The sequence below is a fragment of the Oncorhynchus clarkii genome, chromosome 8, assembly GCF_045791955.1.
Source record: "Oncorhynchus clarkii lewisi isolate Uvic-CL-2024 chromosome 8, UVic_Ocla_1.0, whole genome shotgun sequence".
NCBI lineage: Eukaryota > Metazoa > Chordata > Actinopteri > Salmoniformes > Salmonidae > Oncorhynchus > Oncorhynchus clarkii.
Genome location: NC_092154.1, coordinates 19,009,348 through 19,030,756, shown reverse-complemented (window position 1 = coordinate 19,030,756; position 21,409 = coordinate 19,009,348). Strand labels below are relative to the sequence as shown.

At 42.3% G+C, this 21,409-nt stretch overlaps 1 protein-coding gene across 1 annotated transcript; it reads right to left on the bottom strand.

Annotated features, from left to right (window-relative positions):
* Positions 1 to 5,117: 5,117 nt before the first annotated feature.
* LOC139415064 (tyrosine-protein kinase FRK-like) lies at positions 5,118 to 20,004 on the bottom strand. Its single transcript, XM_071162828.1, has 8 exons — positions 19,099 to 20,004; positions 16,312 to 16,433; positions 13,751 to 13,914; positions 12,509 to 12,677; positions 11,816 to 11,974; positions 7,878 to 8,080; positions 7,509 to 7,674; positions 5,118 to 6,797 (listed from the first exon to the last, which is right to left on the bottom strand). Exons 1-8 carry the CDS (start codon positions 19,473 to 19,475, stop codon positions 6,589 to 6,591), a joined length of 1,569 nt encoding a protein of 522 aa, XP_071018929.1. The 5' UTR covers positions 19,476 to 20,004; the 3' UTR covers positions 5,118 to 6,588.
* Between the last annotated feature and the right edge of the window lie 1,405 nt (positions 20,005 to 21,409).

Sequence of the window (21,409 nt, the reverse complement as noted above, 5' to 3'; positions counted from 1 at the left end):
AGAATGGTCATCTGGCCGACTGGGCCCATCTAGAGACCAGTCCCATCCGGCCTGCCAACAGGACCTATCTGGCCAGATAGCCAGGACCGGTTGGACGACCAGATAGCTAGGTCCGGCCTGCCAGATATGTACGTCCAGGCCGGCCAGAGAGCTAGGTCCGGCCTGCCAGATAGGTAGTTCCGGTAGGCCATCCAGACAGCTAGGTCATATATGTCCGACTGGGCCCATCTAGTGGGCAGACCTGTCCCATCCGGCCTGCCAACAGGTCCTATCTGGTCGACTGATCCTTTCTAGCAGACCGAGTGATACTATCAGGCCGGCCGTCCGTCCGACTGGGAGCATCTGGCCGGCCGACAGGGAGCATCTGGCCGGCCGACTGGGAGCATCTGGCCGGCCGACTGGACCAATCTGGAAGACAGAATGGTCCTATCTGGCCGACTGGGCCCATCTAGCGGGTAGACCAGTCCCATCCGGCCTGCCAACAGGACCTATCTGGCCAGATAGCCAGGACCGGTTGGACGACCAGATAGCTAGGTCCGGCCTGCCAGATATGTACGTCCAGGCCGGCCAGAGAGCTAGGTCCGGCCTGCCAGATAGGTAGTTCCGGTAGGCCATCCAGACAGCTAGGTCATATATGTCCGACTGGGCCCATCTAGTGGGCAGACCTGTCCCATCCGGCCTGCCAACAGGTCCTATCTGGTCGACTGATCCTTTCTAGCAGACCGAGTGATACTATCAGGCCGGCCGTCCGTCCGACTGGGAGCATCTGGCCGGCCGACAGGGAGCATCTGGCCGGCCGACTGGGAGCATCTGGCCGGCCGACTGGACCAATCTGGAAGACAGAATGGTCCTATCTGGCCGACTGGGCCCATCTAGCGGGTAGACCAGTCCCATCCGGCCTGCCAACAGGACCTATCTGGCCGGATAGCCAGGAACGGTTGGACGACCAGATAGCTAGGTCCGGCCTGCCAGATATGTACGTCCAGGCCGGCCAGAGAGCTCGGTCGGGCCGCAACACACGGACCATATCGCTAGGTCCAGACGACCAGCAAGATAGCTAGGTCCAGCATACCAATCTGGCCAACCGGACACCTAGAACAGCAGATAACTGGTTGGTTAGATAGAACCGGCCGTCTGTCTGGCAGGCCTGACCTAGGTGTCTGGCCGGCCGGACCTTTATATATACAGTGGGGAGAAGAAGTATTTGATACACTTCAACTGTGAGAGACGGAATCTAAAACAAAAATCCAGAAAATCACATCGTATGATTTTTAAGTAAATAATTTGCATTTTATTGCATGACATAAGTATTTGATCACCTACCAACCAGTAAGAATTCCGGCTCTCACAGAACAGTTTTTCTTTAAGAAGCACTCCTGTTTTCCACTCATTACCTGTATTAACTGCACCTGTCCACACACTCAATCAAACAAACAGACTCCAACCTCTCCACAATGGCCAAGACCAGAGAGCTGTGTAAGGACATCGGGGATAAAATCGTAGACCTGCACAAGGCTGGGATGGGCTACAGGACAATAGGCAAGCAGCTTGGTGAGAAGGCAATAACTGTTGGCGCAATTATTAGAAAATGGAAGAAGTTCAAGATGACGATCAATCACCCTCGGTCTGGGGCTCCATGCAAGGACTCACCTCCTGGGGCATCAATGATCATGAGGAAGGTGAGGGATCAGCCCAGAACTACACGGCAGGACCTGGTCAATGACCTGAAGAGAGCTGGGACCACAGTCTCAAAGAAAACCATTAGTAACACACTACGCCATCATGGATTAAAATCCTGCAGCGCACGCAAGGTCCCCCTGCTCAAGCCTGCGCATGTCCAGGCCCGTCTGAAGTTTGCCAATGACCATCTGGATGATCCAGAGGTGGAATGGGAGAAGGTCATGTGGTCTGATGAGACAAAAATAGATATTTTTGGTCTAAACTCCACTCGTTGTTTTTGGAGGAAGAATGATGAGTACAACCCCAAGAACACCATCCCAACCGTGAAGCATGGAGGTGGAAACATTCTTTGGGGATGCTTTTCTGCAAAAGGGACAGGACGACTGCACCGTATTGAGGGGAGAATGGCTGGGGTAATGTATCGCGAGATCTTGGCCAACAACCTCCTTCCCTCAGTAAGAGCATTGAAGATGGGTCGTGGCTGGGTCTTCCGGCATGACAACGACCCGAAACAAACAGCCAGGGCAACTAAGGAGTGGCTCCGTAAGAAGCATCAAGGTCCTGGAGTGGCCTGGCCAGTCGCCAGACCTGAACCCAATAGAAAATCTTTGGAGGAAGCTAAAAGTCCATATTGCCTAGCGACAGCCCCGAAACCTGAAGGATCTGGAGGTCGTCTGTAAAATCCCTGCTGCAGTGTGTGCAAACCTGGTCAAGACCTACAGGAAATGTATGAACTCTGTAATTGCAAACAAAGGTTTCTGTACCAAATATTAAGTTCTGATTTTCTGATATATCAAATACTTATGTCATGCAATAAAATGCAAATTAATTACTTAAAAATCATACAAATGTGATTTTCTGGATTTTGTATTAGTACACTCTCACAGTTGGAAGTGTACCTATGATAAAAATTACAGACCTCTACATGCTTTGTAAGTAGGAAAACCTGCAAAATCAGCAGTATATCAAATACTTGTTCTCCCCAGTGTGTGTGTGTGTGTGTGTGTGTGTGTGTGTATATACACATACACACAATTGAAGTTGGAAGTTTACATACACTTAGTCATTAACTCGTTTTTCAACCACTCCACAAATGTCTTGCTAACAAACTATAGTTTTGGCAAGTCGGTTAGGACATCTACTTTGTGCATGACAAGTCATTTTTCCAACAATTGTTTACAGACAGATTATTTCGCTTCTAATTCACAGTATCTCAATTCCAGTGGGTCAGAAGTTTACATACACTAAGTTAACTGTGCCTTGTAAAATTCCAGAAAATTATGTCATGGCTTTAGGATCTTCTGATAGGCTAATTGACATAATTTGAGTCAATTGGAGGTGTACCTGTGGATGTATTGCAAGGCCTAAATTCACACTCAGTGCCTCTTTGCTTGACATCATGGGAAAATCAAAAGAAATCAGCCAAGATATCAGAAAAAAAATTGTAGACCTCCACAAGTCTGGTTCATCCTTGGGAGCAATTTCCAAGCACCTGAAGGTACCACGTTCATCTGTACAAACAATAGTATGCATGTATGAACACCATGGGACCATGTAGCCGTCATACCGCTCAGGAAGGAGATGCATTCTGTCTCCTAAAGATGAATGTACTTTGGTGCAAAAAGTGCAAATCAATCCCAGATCAACAGCAACAGCTTGTGAAGATGCTGGAGGAAACAGGCACAAAAGTATCAATATCCACAGTAAAACGAGTCCTATAATCGACAACCTGAAAGGTAGCTCAGCAAGGAAGAAGCCACTGCTCTAAAACCACAATAAAAAAGCCAGACTACGGTTTGCAACTGCACATGGGGACAAAGATCTTACTTTTTGGAGAAATGTCCTCTGATCTGATGAAACAAAAATATAACTGTTTGGCCATAATGACCATCATTATGTTTGGAGGAAAAAGGGGGAGGCTTGCAAGCCGAAGAACACCATCCCAACCGTGAAGCACAGGGGTGGCAGCATCATGTTGTGGGGGTGCTTTGCTGCAGGAGGGACTGGTGCACTTCACAAAATAGATGGCATCATGAGGCGGGAAAATATGTGGATATATTGAAGCAACATCAAGACATCAGTCAGGAAGTTGAAGCTAGGTCGCAAATGAGTCTTCCAAACGGACAACGACCCCAAGCATACTTCCAAAGTTGTGGCAAAATGGCTTAAGAACAACAAAGTAAAGGTATTGGAGTGGCCATCACAAAGCCCTGACATCAATCTCATAGAAAACGTGTGGGCAGAACTGAAAAAGTGTGTGTGAGCAAGGAGGCCCACAAACCTGACTCAGTTACACCAGCTCTGTCAGGAGGAAGGGGCCAATTCACCCAACTTATTGTGGGGAGCTTGTGGAAGGCTACCTGAAACATTTGACCCAAGTAAAAAAATGTAAAGGTGATGCTACCAAATACTAATTGAGTGTATGTAAACTTCTGACCCACTGGGAATGTGATGAAAGAAATGAAAGCTGATATTAATCTCTACTATTATCCTGACATTTCACATTCTTAAAATAAAATGGTGATCCTAACTGAACTAAGACAGGGATTTTTACTATGATTAAATGTCAGGAATTGTGAAAAACTGAGTTTAAATGTAGCTGGTTATTGTGTATGTAAACTTCTGACTTGAACTGTATATACAGTGGGGCAAAAAAACTTACTTATACTTATTTTCCATCATAATTTGCAAATAAATTCATAAAAAATCCTACAATGTGATTTTCTGGATTTTTTTTCCTCATTTTGTCTGTCATAGTTGAAGTGTACCTATGATGAAAATTACAGGCCTCTCTCATCTTTAAGTGGGAGAACTTGCACAATTGGTGGCTGACTAAATACTTTTTTGCCCCACTGTATATCCCCCACTTGCTGTAACTATATGATGTCATAACATGGATATCATACATTCTTAGATTTACAAATACAATCTATGGAATAGGATATTCATGAGGAGTCAGATGCTACTGGGGTCAATGTGGCAATGACAGCCTCTGTGTCCCAAATGACACCATATTCCCTATATAGTGCACTACCTTTGACCAGAGCCTGTACACTGTATAGGGTGCAATTTGGAATGCACAGAGCATTTATGAGGCTTCCGGCAGCCCTATTTTTTTATGCAGGGAACACACACAGTTGACCGTTTTGATCAAATTAATACAAACTGGGATTTCAGCATGAACACTGGGGAAACCTATTCAATATTTAGGACTACTGGAAACCTGTTATATTATGGAGAGCTATTCAGTATCCTTTAAATGGCTTGGTTTAGTTATAGATAGGTTATCAAATAACTAGATGTGCCATATTTACAACTGATTTCATGTCACAGCAAGGCAATGGCAGAGTTATTCAAAGCACTAGGAGAATGTTAGCACCATCGTGTGGCCATTATGGTAAATTACACCTCAGGAATCAGATAGAAATGACCATCGCTTTGGATTATAACTATAATTTTTATTAGAAAACAGAAAATATCAGAGGATTCAGTGTCCCTTGACCAAATCATTTGGCAACATATGTTAAACAAATAATTCTAAGTGATTATTAACTGAATTAAGTCAGCTATTCAGAACTAGGGATAGCACACAATGATGCTACCGTTTATTAATAGTATTACGTAGACTCACCCCAGATTAATAATTAAAACTAATGTCATGAAAAAAATGAAATAACTCAATTTAAATTATTCTTATGCTTCAAACGTAACACTCAATTAATCTTACACTGAACAAAATTAAAGAAATATTTTCATTTTTCTGATCAAGTGTACACTGACAGGTAACGACCAATTATTAGACATTGTTCAAATGTTTTAAAAACATTGCACAAAATGATCAGAACAAGCCATAATCAACAAGCACTTGTACAATTCCAGTCTCATCAAACAAGTCCAGTGTAAAAACTTACTTTCAGTCATTGAGCCATAAAATACCAGTTCATAACCCAAATCAACATGGTCACTGAGGTGTGGCGAGCAAGCAGTCTTTCCGGTTATTAAATTCCAGGTCCTATTGCAGAATAACAGTATCCCCACTCTGACATCAATAGACATTGGTGACTGCACAGTAAGGTTCAATCAAATTCAAATCCAATTCTGTCCAGTCAGAATCAAATCTACAATTTATGTGAACATATTCTAACTACATTATCCTCTCATTCCTATGGTGTGTGTATTGATAAGTGCTCAGAGATAACAGATCACTCACTATGCTTCAGAGACGTAGATAAAACAAATACTTCTTAGTGAACGTGACTCAAGCACATCCTTACAGGAGACTCCTGATAAATACTTGGCAGCCAACCAGTGTAGTGGAAGAATGACTGCTATGCAGAGTGAACACAGAACCGGTTTGCCCGGCTTGATAGTTCCGTCAGGCTCACCTGAGAACAGCGGCTGTTCTGGAAGCCCGACCGGGCCATGGACAGGGTTTTGACTTTGTCCAGTGTGTCTAGTGAGTTTAGCTGGATATGAGATGTCACTCTCAGTAAAACCCACTTAAAAAGTGCATTAAATTTGCAAATAAATCAAAACTAGCGGGAGTGTCAAACAGTTACAATAGAGGATTCCCCATCGTAGTCACGACAACTATACACAAGCAGCCAAATAAAACCTCCACATACAACATTTTCTTATCAAACCGTTTGTGGTCACACGTGTTCAACCTCATAATATAATCCTAACAAATACATATCCAACCATAATGTGATCAGGAAGTAGACGGTTCAACTATGCTAAAATCAATAGCACCTGCATTCTAGATACTAACTGTTGGGAGAATGAAATGCCATTTATCTTAGGCATATCATTATATTACCTGTGACAGTGGACATACTGTACTTTCCTCTAATGACTCTTGCTACAAGTATGAGGAGAGCATCATTGAACACTCAATACAACACAGTACTAGTAACGGTTGGCATCATCATAAGAGGTCACATCCAGGTCAAAGAAGTCCTCCAGCTTCCACTGCAGGGTTTCAAAGGTGGGTCTGTCGTTCTCATTGTCCTTCCAGCAGTCAGACATGATCTCATACATCACCTTGGGACAGTTTGGTGGGCAGGGCATCCTGTAACCCGTGGGCACACGTTGGACCACCTGGTAGTTGGTCATGGCTGGAACAGTAACAGAAGGGATAAATATTATGATGCTGATGTCACACAATGAAACCTAGGATATGCAAAAACATACACTAGTACTGCTAAAGTACATGTTGGGTCAGTCTAGGCTGGAAACACTCTGGACAATCAACTGCAATGGCAGGTTGCATGCAAGTTGTACCAGGTGATGAACAAATCAAATCAAATTTATTTATATAGCCCTTCGTACATCAGCTGATATCTCAAAGTGCTGTACAGAAACCCAGCCTAAAACCCCAAACAGCAAGCAATGCAGGTGTAGAAGCACGGTGGCTAGGAAAAACTCTCTAGAAAGGCCAAAACCTAGGAAGAAACCTAGAGAGGAACCAGGCTATGTGGGGTGGCCAGTCCTCTTCTGGCTGTGCCGGGTGGAGATTATAACAAAACATGGTCAAGATGTTCAAATGTTCATAAATGACCAGCATGGTCGAATTATAATAAGGCAGAATAGTTGAAACTGGAGCAGCAGCACAGTCAGGTGGACTGGGGACAGCAAGGAGTCATCATGTCAGGTATTCCTGGAGCAGCAGCAGGTGCCAGATAGGTAGGTGCCGGATACATTTTTAACTGTTAACCAGAGGGCATGCTCCTCACTCACAACATTCCATGGTAGTAAATTACAGGATTAACACTGACTGACTTGATAAGCTTTTCTACCAAAGAGATTAACATGTTATTATGTCTTACTTGCATAGGGCATCTGACCGAAGGTCATGATCTCATACAGCAGAATGCCGAAGGACCACACATCAGACTTGATGGTGAACTTGTTGCCATGGATGGCTTCAGGGGCGGTCCATTTCACAGGAAACTTGGTGCCCTCTTTGGCTTCATACACATTCTCACTCTCCATCTAAAATGGCAACAAAACAAAAAAATATTCAATTGGCTTTAAAGAGTAGAATTAATCATTGTTGTGGACTTACCACAGTTTGGTGTCATGTCTTCAAAAGAAAGAAATTGAGACTGTTCTTGAGTAACACCTTAGTGCTGAAAGGTTGACATAAACAGTCAAGTCCCTCCTTGTTTTTCTTAGAAAAATAAAGAGATACCGACCATGAAGACTCTGGCGAGTCCGAAGTCAGCCACCTTGCAGACGTTGTTTTCTCCCACCAGAACGTTGCGTGCCGCCAGGTCTCTGTGGATGTAGTTCTGCTGCTCCAGGTAGGCCATCCCAGAAGCCACCTGAGCAGCCATCTCTATCTGGTCCGAGACACCAAGCTTCATACCCATGTCCTTGGAGGAAGAGCTATTGGATTCTGTCAAAACGTAACATGTTTCAAGTTAAACTGTAGTTAGTTTGTATCCTGTGTAGTGACTGATTACTGTGAGTATGAATGGAGTTTAGGCCATGGAACTGTGTGTATGCTAATTTAGAATTTAAAAAAAAAGACCTAATCAGATAAGAGGAAATTGCCTAGGATCAGAGAGCAGGGTCAGGCCCAGAACAAAAGGACAGGGTGTGATTCTGGCTAAACAAAGAGAGGACCATGGACATTCCACAGGGGAAAGGAGGGAAATTCACAGGGGTCATAAAATGCATAGCTGGAGAGGTGATGCCTACAAGGGAAGAGTATAAAATGTGTTGTGAACTTTCTAAATGTATGCACTCAGCTGACTGTACCCTTGGTATTAAACACTTGAATCTTTGAGCTTTTGGTCTCAATTCCTTATTGCAAAGAGGTTGCAATAGCATTTTTCTTTTTAACAGAGGGAAGGAAAGGACCAGGATGAGAAAAAACAGGCATCTCATTAAGACGAGTACTACCGTAAAATTGTATAGTACTACGTCTCAATGTTTTTCACTTGAATAACAAACAAATATTCAACGTAACGGGGTGTGTAAGCAAAAGTATGACTATGCGATTCTTTGTAAACATTTACAAAGTTTATTTCCCAAAAAATTAGTTCGTAAAAGACTGGTGAAATATGGGGGATGCAATGCAGACAGTCTCAGGGGCACCAAGGTCAATTTCATATGACCACCTCAAAAGGGTGACAGGCACTCTGACAGGCAATGTTACTGAATCTTTCATGCAATGGCACAGCATCTGCCACGCGAGTGGACAACATCAGATAATCTAGCAATGCAACTGGTAAATATAGATGGAATTCAATGCACTCATTTAGAGCAATGATGAAATGCACGTGATTATGTAAGGGAAATAGGGATACCTAGTCAGTTGTATAACTGAATGATTTCAACTGAAATGTGCCTCCGCATTTAACCCAACGCCTCTGAATCAGAGATGCGGGGGGCTGCCATAATCGACATCCACGTCATCAGCGCCCGGGGAACAGTGGGTTAGCTGCCTTGTTCAGGGGCAGAATGACAGATTTTTACCTTGTCAGCTCTGGGATTTGATTTTGCAACCTTTCGGTTACTAGTCAAACACTAACCACTAGGCTACCTGCCGCCCCAGTAGCAATAGTGTTAAACACCATTACAATCACAATCATGCTAAACCACAAAGATCAGCATTTTGTGGTGTAGCACAGCTAAAGGAGAGGAGATGGCACAAAGCAGGTTGCTTGAATTATCTCCTTCAAATTTTACACGTGTTGCTAGTCCATAGCATGGCACACGTCAGCCAGACATGGTCCTGTGGTCACACGATTAAAACATTCCCTAACCAGAAACCGTGGATTGATGGCAGCATTCGTGTGAAACTGAAAGCGTGAACCACTGCTTTTAATCAGGGCAAGGTGTCTGGTAACATGACCGAATACAAACAGTGCAGCTATTCCCTCCGCAAGGCTATCAAACAAGCTAAGCGCCAGTACAGAGACAAAGTAGAATCTCAATTCAACGGCTCAGACACAAGAGGCATGTGGCAGGGTCTACAGTCAATCACGGACTACAGGAAGAAACCCAGCCCAGTCACGGACCAGGATGTCTTGCTCCCAGGCAGACTAAATAACTTTTTTGCCCGCTTTGAGGACAATACAGTGCCACTGACACGGCCTGCAACGAAAACATGCGGTCTCTCCTTCACTGCAGCCGAGGTGAGTAAGACATTTAAACGTGTTAACCCTCGCAAGGCTGCAGGCCCAGATGGCATCCCCAGCCGCGCCCTCAGAGCATGCGCAGACCAGCTGGCCGGTGTGTTTACGGACATATTCAATCAATCCCTATACCAGTCTGCTGTTCCCACATGCTTCAAGAGGGCCACCATTGTTCCTGTTCCCAAGAAAGCTAAGGTAACTGAGCTAAATGACTACCGCCCCGTAGCACTCACATCCGTCATCATGAAGTGCTTTGAGAGACTAGTCAAGGACCATATCACCTCCACCCTACCTGACACCCTAGACCCACTCCAATTTGCTTACCGCCCAAATAGGTCCACAGACGATGCAATCTCAACCACACTGCACACTGCCCTAACCCATCTGGACAAGTGCTGTTCATCGACTACAGCTCGGCATTCAACACCATAGTACCCTCCAAGCTCGTCATCAAGCTCGAGACCCTGGGTCTCGACCCCGCCCTGTGCAACTGGGTACTGGACTTCCTGACGGGCCGCCCCCAGGTGGTGAGGGTAGGCAACAACATCTCCTCCCCGCTGATCCTCAACAATGGGGCCCCACAAGGTTGCGTTCTGAGCCCTCTCCTGTACTCCCTGTTCACCCACGACTGCGTGGCCACGCACGCCTCCAACTCAATCATCAAGTTTGCGGACGACACAACAGTGGTAGGCTTGATTACCAACAACGATGAGACGGCCTACAGGGAGGAGGTGAGGGCCCTCGGAGTGTGGTGTCAGGAAAACAACCTCACACTCAACGTCTAAGGAGATGATTGTGGACTTCAGGAAACAGCAGAGGGAACACCCCTGTGTTGGTCCACTCACACAGACAGCATCGTGAAGAAGGCGCATCTTCAACCTCAGGAGGCTGAAGAAATTCGGCTTGTCACCAAAAGCACTCACAAACTTCTACAGATGCACAATCGAGAGCATCCTGGCGGGCTGTATCACCGCCTGGTATGGCAACTGGCCCTCAACCGTAAGGCTCTCCAGAGGGTAGTGAGGTCTGCACAACGCATCACCGTTACACCACCCGATGTCACAGGAAGGCCATAAAGATCATCAAGGACATCAACCACCCGAGCCACTGCCTGTTCACCCCGCTATCATCCAGAAGGCGAGGTCAGTACAGGTGCATCAAAGCTGGGACCGAGAGACTAGGCCATCAGACTGTTAAACAGCCACCACTTTGGCTGTGAGCCAATGCTAACTACAATGCTATATATAAATGTTACTTACCCTACATTATTCATCTCATATGCATACGTATATACTGTACTCTATATCATCGACGGTATCCTTATGTAATACATGTATCACTAGGGTATTTACTAGTATACTAGCAGATACCCATATATATCCTTATGTACATATTCTTTATCCCCTTACACTGTGTACATTGCACTAATGATAGTTAGAAACTTCCTTCAAACGCAGATACCATTTTTATGTATCGACAAGTTCGTCTGACTCTGGAGAAGTAGATAAAGGGCCACATTGAAATAAAATAAAAAACATTGCCAAAATTTTTATTTTATTTATTTAACCTTTATTTAACTAGGCAAGTCAGTTAAGAACAAATTCTTATTTTCAATGACGGCCTAGGAACAGTGGGTTAACTGCCTGTTCAGGGGCAGAACGACAGATTTGTACCTTGTCAGCTTGGGGGTTTGAACTTGGGGGTTTGAACTTGCAACCTTCCGGTTCCTAGTCCAACGCTCTAACCACTAGGCTAACCACTAGGCTACCCTGCCGCCCCGTCCAAATCATGAAGTATCACTTTGATTGTTGCCAAACTTTCACTTCCCCATAACACACATCATACAAGTTCAACTTCTGCACCTTATTTAAACTCTTGCTACAGTAGGCACATTGAGATGGTGTTCTAATCTAAACATCCTGTTAAAAAGGAAGGTGCGGTGGGCTTTTACGTGGGTAGGTTATAATGCAATACAACAGTGTTCTTACTCTGAAGGTAGTCCAGCAGACTGCCATTCTTCATGAGCTCTGTGATGATGTAGATGGGTTCCTCCACAGTACACACAGCGTAGAGCTGGATCAGTTTGGGGTGCCGCAGTTTCTTCATGATCTGGGCCTCCTGTAGGAAGTCCTTAGCGTCCATGGAGCCTAGGAGAATAACATGTACATGAGGAGTTGTACTGCACAGTAGCACCGGCTGCAATTTTATCTTACCTTAGATTTGATTAAATAGTTGTTTTTCATAATAAAATGGGCCTCTGTATGGCTATGTAGACATTCCATTAAAAAAAAAGAAGATCAGCCGTTTCCAGCTACAATAATGATTAACATCATTAACAATGTCTACACTGTATTTCGGATCAATTTGATGTTATTTTAATGGACAAATTATTTTGCTTTTCTTTCAATAACAAGGACATTTCTAAGAGACTTTTGAACGGTAGTGTGTGTATAGATCTATCACACATACATACATACAGTGCCTTCAGAAAATGTTCAGACCCCTTTTGTTAGGGTATAGCATTATTCTAAAATGATGTTAGTTTTAATGACTCCAACCTAAGTGTATGTAAACTTCAACTGTATACGCATATATAAATAAAATAATGGAAGATAATCATGGATTCGAAATAGTGATTTTCTGGGTTTGAATCCAGTGCTCGTGCAAAACAGGCCATTTACCATGTTTCAGGGTCTTCACTGCTACTGAAGTGGTGTCGTTCCAGATGCCTTCATAGACTTCTCCAAATTGTCCAGCGCCCAGTTTATTCAACAGTTTGACAGACGACCGGTCAATCTCCCAGTGGTCGGCTGTGTTGTAGGACAGACCGTGGGTTTGAGGAGCCTCCGTCTGACAGGAGAGAGATGCAACATTTATACCATAAGAAGAGTCAGAACAGACCTCACAAACTGTCCTCTCTATATTTCAGTAAAACCACATTACTGTTGTTCTATTGTCCTTCGTGAACGGTTGATGGCGCTAAACACTCATCGGCCAGTTTATTTGTTATGCCACCCCATTCACGAAAATTGATCGCTCCTACTGACTGAGTCACGTGGCCTGCTATATAAAGCAGACAGACAGGCATTCAGTTACTGTTCGATTGGACGTTAGAAATAGGCTAAACGAATGACCTAAGCGACTGAGCATGATATGATCGTCGGTGCCAGGCGGGCCGGATCCAGTATCTCAAAGATGGCTGCCCTCCTGGGATTTCCGCACCCCAGTGTTTACCGAAAAACACCCACAAACAGACAAATAAAGCACCAGTACAACAGTGGTGTGGAGAACAACATCTTGGAATGCACAACTCATCGATCCTTGTCACAGATGGGCTACTGCACCAGACGACCACACGGGGCTTTACTACGATCAGCTAAAAACAAGAAAACCGGCTCCAGTGGGCACGTGAACACCAACACTGGACAATTGGGTGGAAAAATATCACCTGGAACATGAGAGCGAGTTCAGTTTACTTGAGTGGCCTGTGCAGCCCACAGACCTCAACCCAATAAAGCATCTTTGGGATGAAAAGGAACGGGGTGTTCGCAGCATGAATGTACCACTGTCTAATCTACAGCAACGGTGTGATGCCGTTGCTTCAGCATGAACCAACATTCCTGTGGAATGTTTCCGACACCTTGTAGAATGCCTGGAGAATTCAGGCTGTTCTGGAGGCAAAGGGGGGGTCCGACCCAGTACTAGATTGGTGTACATAATAAACTGGCAAGTGAGTGTACATGGTTGACACTGAAAATTCTCAGGGTAATGCATTATCCCCAATATTTGAAGGGTGTTTCTGTCAACTAGATATCTTTAGCAAATTTGCCAGGCAATGTTTTGGTTCTTGAATTGAGATCAAAAGGGTTGCTAAACAAGTGTGCTTAATCACAGTCACATGATAGTTAAAAGAAAGTAAATACCTTTTTACATGGTTCAAGCAAACGCACACAGAGACCATCCTCCAGTTTGGAATAGTGTTCCACTAACTCCCTCAGAGTCAGAAAGGTCCTAGATCTTGACACATAGTAGCCTCCAGTATCCACCTTCCTTAATTTGTAGTGCTTCACTTTGTCCCTGTCCAATACTGAAAGATACATCCAAAAGCATAAGGGCACAATACTGAAACGAGAAAACGATGACAGCAAAATTAACTATGGTCATGCTAATCTGTGCCAAATTGTAAATGAATAGGGAAATTATGATATTGAAATGTGTACAGTACATGGCCGTTATGACATAAATTACTTAACCCAGGGCTGACCACATTATAAACCCTATTTTGGGTGATTTTGTCTAGACATTCAAACATTACATAATTAATGTACCATTAGAAATAGGGAGGTGGGAAGAAAATGGCAATATTTTTGGACGATATTACATAGATACTTTGACTCCAAGCATCAATTCGTATAAAAATAATAAATATATATATATATAGTCTGCTGTACCTGAGCCAAAACTCAGGTATTTTCATCATACACACCCATTCACTTTTTCCACATTGTTGTGTTTCAGCCTGATTTTAAAATGGATTACGTTTAGATTTCTTTTTTTTTTGGGGGGGGGGGGGGGGGGGGGGGGGTCAAAGGCCTACAAACAATACCCCATAATGTCAAAGTGTTATAGTAAACCTAAGTAAGTTAAGGAGTAAAAATTTGCTTAACAAGTCACATAAGTTGCATGGGCTCACATTTGTGTGTGGGGTACAGAGATGAGGTAGTCAGTCGACACGATTGACTACCTCATCTCTGTACCCCACACATAAATGTATCTTTAAGGACCCGCAGTCAAGCCCTGAATTTCAAACAAAGATTCAACCACAAAGACCTAGGAGGTTTTCCAATGCCTCACAAAGAACGGCACCCATTGGTAGAAAAAAATATATATACAGTATACAGATCCACACATCCTTCCCAACTCAAGTTGCCGGAGAGGAAGGAAACCACTCAGTCATTTCACAACGGGGCAAATGGTGACTTTAAAACAGTTAGAAATGAAAGGCTGCGATAGCAGAAAACTGAGGATGCATCAACAACATTGTAGTTACTTCACAATAGTAACCTAATTGACAGAGTGAAAAGGAAGCCTGTACAGAATAAAAAATATCCTAAAACATGCTTCCTGTTTGCAACAAGGCACTAAAGTAACACTGCAACAAATGTGGCAAAGCAATTAACTTTTGGTCCTGAATACAAAGTGTTATGTTTGCAGCAAATCCAATACATTACTGAGTACCTCTCCTTATTTTCAAGCATAGTGGTGACTGTATGATGTTATGAGTTTGCTTGTACACGTTAAGGGCTGGGGAATATTTCCAGATAAAAAAAAATAACATAAAGGAGCTACGCACAGGCAAAATCCTAGAGGAAAACCTAGTTCAGTCTGCTTTCCACCAGACAGTGGATAGATGATCTCACCCTTCAGCAGGACAATAACCCAAAACACAAGGCCAAATCCACACGAGCTGCTCACCAAGAAGACAGTGAATGTTTCTGAGTGGCCGAGTTACAGTTTTGACTTACATCTACTTGAAAATCTATGCCAAGACCTGAAAATGGTTGTCTAGCAATGATCAACAACCAATTTGACAGAGCTTGAAGATTTTTTTAAAGATTAATGTGCAAATGTAATCGCTGTTAAAGGTGCTTCTACAAAGTATTGACTCCGGGGTGTGAATACTCATGTAAAATTTGATATTTCTGTATTTCATTTTCAATAAATGTAAAAAATAAAATAAAAAAAATTCTAAAAACTTGTTTTCACTTTGTCATTATGGTTTATTGTTCGAGAAGAAAAAAACTATTTAATAAATGTTGAATTCGGGCTGTAACAATTAAATGTGGAATAAGTCAAGGGGTATGAATACTTTCTGAAGGCACTGTAGTGAGAAATGTTGGAACATCAAATCACAAATTATAAACATGTACAGTAGTAGAGGCTGATAGGAACAGAATTGTACTTTCCTGTAATCAGGTTGCTATGCCATTATTGCTTCTGCAGAGACTAAGTTTACAGCCAACTGTTAATGTATAATCAAGGGACTGTTTCTGTCAGACTGACAGGGAATGGCCAGCTAGACTCATGTGGTCCTAGGTGATGTTATCAGTCTCTCTGAGAGCAGAGGTATACGTTTGTTTACTTTAAGACCTTGAACCTTCAATCACTTGGAGTGGACTATGAGAAACTGTGATTTATACAGAACAAATTGGGGATTGTTCAGGAATGAGGAAACGACTTGTGTTTATTGTGCATTGAGTTCCGTTCTCATACCAGTAACAGAAATAAATTAATCACAATAAAACCATAAAATGCATTCCTGAACAATAAGTCAGAAAAAAATAAACAGACATTACAAAGTCATTCTAAACCTAATACCAGCATTGTGAGTATACTGATCTGTGTACATCTATGGTAGTATACAGGTTTGACCTGTAGTCTCTTGCAGATGCAACAAGTTCAAGGACATGAGGCTGAGATTTACCTGAGAGTGAGAGCTCTCCTTTCTGACTCTCACAGTGTCTAATGAGGAAGGCTCCATGCTGGTTCCCCTCTGACAAAAGCAGCTTCTCAGCATCCAGTCTCTTGGTGTCTGCAAAGTACCATCTGTATACCAGAACAGGAAGAAACAACACAACAGCAGTATCAAAGTATGACAGCAACCCATGCCTTGGTTGTTTACCTGACACCTATATATTAGCATTGACATGCTTCATATCCAGATCATCTATAAGTAACATCATTGAGTTACACAATCAAGTTTTAGATACTTTAGGATGATTTTAACAGGAAGTGTGATTCATGAACATGCTAATATTAGGTGCCATTGACTTGGATGTGGAGGGTCTGTGGGAGGCTTTTGACCATTTCGTTGGATTCCTCATGTCTAAACCATTGTTAGAAAGTGGTTTGGTCAAAATGGGATGTAACATACTACATTGAATATTATATGAATCCTATCAAAAAATAAATGGCCAATGTGGATGTAATCAATAAGCTTAAAGGCCCAGTCCTGTCAAAACTATGGTTTTCAAATACATCGCTACACTATGGAGGTTGGAACGTTACTGTGAAATTGATGATTATGCTATTTCTGGTGTAAGAGCTGTTTGAAAAGGCAGCTTGAAATGTCAGCCTGTTTTGGCCTACCTGGTGATGTCACCAGATAGGCCATAACTGGGGGTGGCAGGTAGCCTAATGCTTAGAGCATTGGGCCAGTAACCAAACAGTTGCTAGATCGAATCCCCAAGCTGACAAGGTAAAATAAATCTGTCATTCTGCCCCTGAACAAGGCAGTTCGCCTAGGAACAGTAGTTTGTCATTGTAAATAAGAATTTGTTCTTAACTGATTTGCCTATTAAATAAAGGATCTGTTTAAAAAAATACACTTTAAAATCACCAGGCGGTAAATGAGTTAACAAATCAATAAGAAAAAAAGTTCCAATCCTCTGCCAATAACATCTAGTTTTCCCCTCCCCACTGTGACCAGTCCCAGAGAGTCCTAGCAAAAATCTTGCATGAGAAATTACTGTTATTTTTTAAAACAATTAATAGAAAACACATCACAGTAAGGCACTTAATTGTTACCCTGAAATTATTTGATAGAGATTTAAACATTTATTATTATTATTATAATACATTTTTTAACAGCTGCATTGGTACCGTACTCTACACATCCGCTAATCAAGTTAATCAGGTTACGTACAGTGTATATGAGCCACTCTGTGATACTTCAGGGAAATTACTCCTAATTACCAAGACAAAACCCTCAAGATTTTTCCAGTCAGAGACAGTGTGAAAAAAAAAAATATGGAAAAACGTGATTGCAGCTGAATGGAAAGCAGTTTCATGGGGAAGATCAACAGGATAAGACGACAACATGGGTGAGTCACAGCCAAAAGTACTGACGTCGTTCAGAAGATTGACACCTAATTTCCATAAGAATCATTTTGTCTCAAAAAGGCATTGATAAATAGGGTATCGTAAGCTAAATTATTTTCCTCTTGAAAAGCTAATTTAGTTATGAATGGTACCTGTTCCATGATTCCAAAGTGTCACCAAAACATTCACCTTCACCAAGAAACCCAGAGTGTTTGGTTTCGACAAAGTGACGTTTTACTCTCGGTCAAGTCATGCCAAGTGTAATTGCCTCGCTAAACCAGTTTCTTTCTATATTTAGCCAGTACACTTGTATGGTGTTTTGATGCTACACACAGTTGTAAACACAGTATGAAACAGCTACATGAACTATTCATATTTTTAGGGTTGGACCGCTGCATTTTATTAGATGCATTTTCCTCTGTGATCTGGGGAATTATTAACTAATCCATTGTACTTCCTGGTCATTGACAATCATTAACCAGTTTGACCTCCCACTTAGGTCTACACACATGCAACGGCACCAATAGCGTGGCATTTGCCTATTGACCAAATCTGTTCACAATATCCAAAGTAGACCTGCATTAAACCAAACTAGTGCTTTACCATTTTCAAAACAATTACATTACTGTAGCCTGTCACCAGCTGGTTAGTCATATCATGTGTTTGTTAAGGAGTAGTCACCCAAATCTGAGGCCTTACCTAAAACTAGATCATATGAATCCATAAAGCACAGACATTAATCCATAAACCACCAACATTGTGACTCATCATATTCCACAACTCTGGCCGTAGCAATTATTTCAATTGCCATAATATAAACACACCAGAATGTACCAAGGTATCTAGATTCTAGAACATGCTCATTCTCATTAACTGTGAATGTATGCAAATATTTGCCAAATCCATCTTGGAATGGTCCAGTTGTTTAAGGGATAACAACAGGTCAGTTATTGTGGTTAATCAAATAACCACAACAGAAGTGTGTACGATAGTGTCCCCTTCAAAAATATTATGGTAAAGTGATCAGTAGGACCAAGGGTAAATAAGCCCCTTTGGAACATGCATCAAGTCTGCGAGGGAGTCTATGCCAATACTGCTTTTATTCTGGCAACAAGTAACCCAATATCCATAATAAGTAAAGATGATTTAGAGATGTCGACTGAATTTGAATAGGCTACCATACTGTATAACTGAAGAATGATACAACGTACTTTTCTGTAGCCTATTCAGTTCTCTTCACTTCTTTGAATGAAGCCATAGAAACACCGTCATTCTTCAAACTTTACCGGTTGCTGTTCTAGTCTAGTATAGCCTAATACAATCCAGTATGTCAAGCATTTCAACAGAACAATTCATCCAGTGCATAATTGTGTGACTGTAGGCTACTTACGGCTCAGCGTCCAGACTCTCCACAGGTGCCACATAATTGGCTGGAATGTAACCCTTCTTGGCAGCTGAAATTCCAGTGAGCGCTTTTGCGTACCACCAATCGCCAGCACTTTTATCCAACGCTTCTAACTTGTCCCCAGCATTGAAGCTCAAGTCCTCCTCCGTTCGTGCGGTATAATCATAGAGAGCGATATAAACGTATCCCGGTTTCTCAAGGCGTATAGGTGGCAAAGCCCTGTTTTTGGGACCCTGCGCGTGATCATTTTTAATCACAACGATTTCTCTCTTAACAGTCGCCGAGTCTGAATCTGACCGTGGTTTATTAAAACACAGGAAAACAGTCTGACAACACAAAAAACACTTCTCTCGAATTTCCATTGTGAAGACTCCCGGGTTAATCGCACTAAATCATTTTGTGATCAAATAAAATGTCAAAGTTTTTTGCGCTCATTCCATTGCGGTTCGAATGAATTTTCTCACATCATGAATTGGATCCTAGAAAGTTTGACTCAATTTCCCAAACACTTGTCAAACCTGGTCTTTGGACTGGAATACAATTTAGTACACCGACTAGCAGTAAAATAAAATGATTTATTGCCCGAGGCCAACTCACCGCGTCACAGTGTTTCCTGGTTACCTTTATGTCTCATTCACCTGGGGAAAATTGTGTAATTGCAGACCGAAATTCCAGGCGTTTCTTTGTGTGGGTGTTCCCTCATATCAGTAAACGCCAATTGATACCTGCCATTGGTCAGTTCCAGTGTTATGGAAACTGATGGTTTCTCGACATAGATGATGTGCATTCAGGTCGCTTGAACTTTTTCTGCGTTGCGGAACAGTTTGTACTGGACTACATGGTTCCACAAAACGTTCGTGTACGTTCTTGAACAGACTGAGAGGTACGTTTGTTCTGGTTTGGTGGGTGTCGCTTGAAGTAACGAGTAACGTATTTAATGGGCAGTGGCCATGCTGACAGCGATACCCAACCCCTCTCAGTTTTTCAACTGGTCGTTCAGTACAGCACCATATCTGTTCAATTGTATTTGTATTTATTCGGTATCCCCATTACAGCAGCTGGGGTCCAATCACATTAAGGCACTTACATCACACATACAACAAAATATAAAACAGTACATCATATTCATCACTTATTACACCACTACATATCTACAATACAAAATGTATAATACCACTCACTATACAACAATATTACAATGTACGTGTGTGTGTGCCTATGCATGTGTCTGTACCTGTGTGTTCCAGAACGTAAAAACGTACTGAATGCAGCCCTTATTTGTTTACATAGCATGTTAGGATAATTAACGTGGCAGGTTAGAATAACTAACGTCTCAGGTTAGGATAACTAACATGGCAGGCTAAGTAAAATAGCGTGGCAGGTTAGGAGACTGAGGTTAAGGTTAGGAAAAGGGTTAAGGTTAAATAAATATATTACTATTTATTTAATATTGCAGATAGATTGTAGCCTCTATCAATGTCATTGTCTGCATCATTTCCAATCCCCAAAATATTTTTTATTTGTAAATATATTATTTTAAATATACCCCTCCCCCTCCCCTAATTGGAGTAAACTAATGGAAAACAAAACGTAGGCTTCCACTTCCAGCATATACATACTATATACATATAACGGACAGTATATTTTACATTGGTTATCTTTGTTTGTTTTTAGTCCCAGCCTACCCTCAACCCCTCCCATCTATCTCTGAAGACCATCCAGTTTGGGTTTCTGCTGAAATGCCATGTGTGGCCTTTTATATCATTGCATTCATAACAACCTAACCATTACGAAACTTATATTTGATAAAATAAGCATAACGTAGCAAAGTAAATGAGAACTTGAACACAACTGGCTTACCTGGTTAAATAAAGGAGCAATAAAAATGTTTGATAGACCTCCATACAATTCCTAACTTCCTGTGATTATTTTTTTAATTGACAGGTTCTGGGCTGAGTAAAACCTCTCGCTTCGCCTCTTCCTCTCTGCCTGTGTGCACTTTGAGTGATTCCCGTCCAGGGCGTTAACTTATATTTCACCACCTACAGGCAATAATAGCCTACCTGTTTTGAGAAGGGTGTAATTACAGACCACAATTAGGTGCGTTTTCTGATAACAGCGTGTCTTGACATCACCCATTGATACTCGTCATTGGTTGTTTCTTTCAGCCAGGGACAAGTTATTGACAACCATAGCATTGTATCTAAGTCTAACCCTTTTCCTAACCTTAACCTAATTTTCCTAACCTGCCATGTTAATTATCCTAACCTGCCAAGTTAGTTATCCTAACCCACAC

What these genes read in the sequence shown, in the direction of transcription:
- LOC139415064 (XM_071162828.1), bottom strand. Translation starts at nt 19,475, where the DNA reads ATGGAAATTCGAGAGAAGTGTTTTTTGTGTTGTCAGACTGTTTTCCTG. An exon ending in AGGAGAGCTCTCACTCTCAG is followed by an intron (nt 13,915 to 16,311) that starts GTAAATCTCAGC and finishes TGTATCTTTCAG; the next exon opens with TATTGGACAGGGACAAAGTG. An exon ending in CGGTCAGATGCCCTATGCAA is followed by an intron (nt 6,798 to 7,508) that starts GTAAGACATAAT and finishes TTACTGTTCCAG; the next exon opens with CCATGACCAACTACCAGGTG.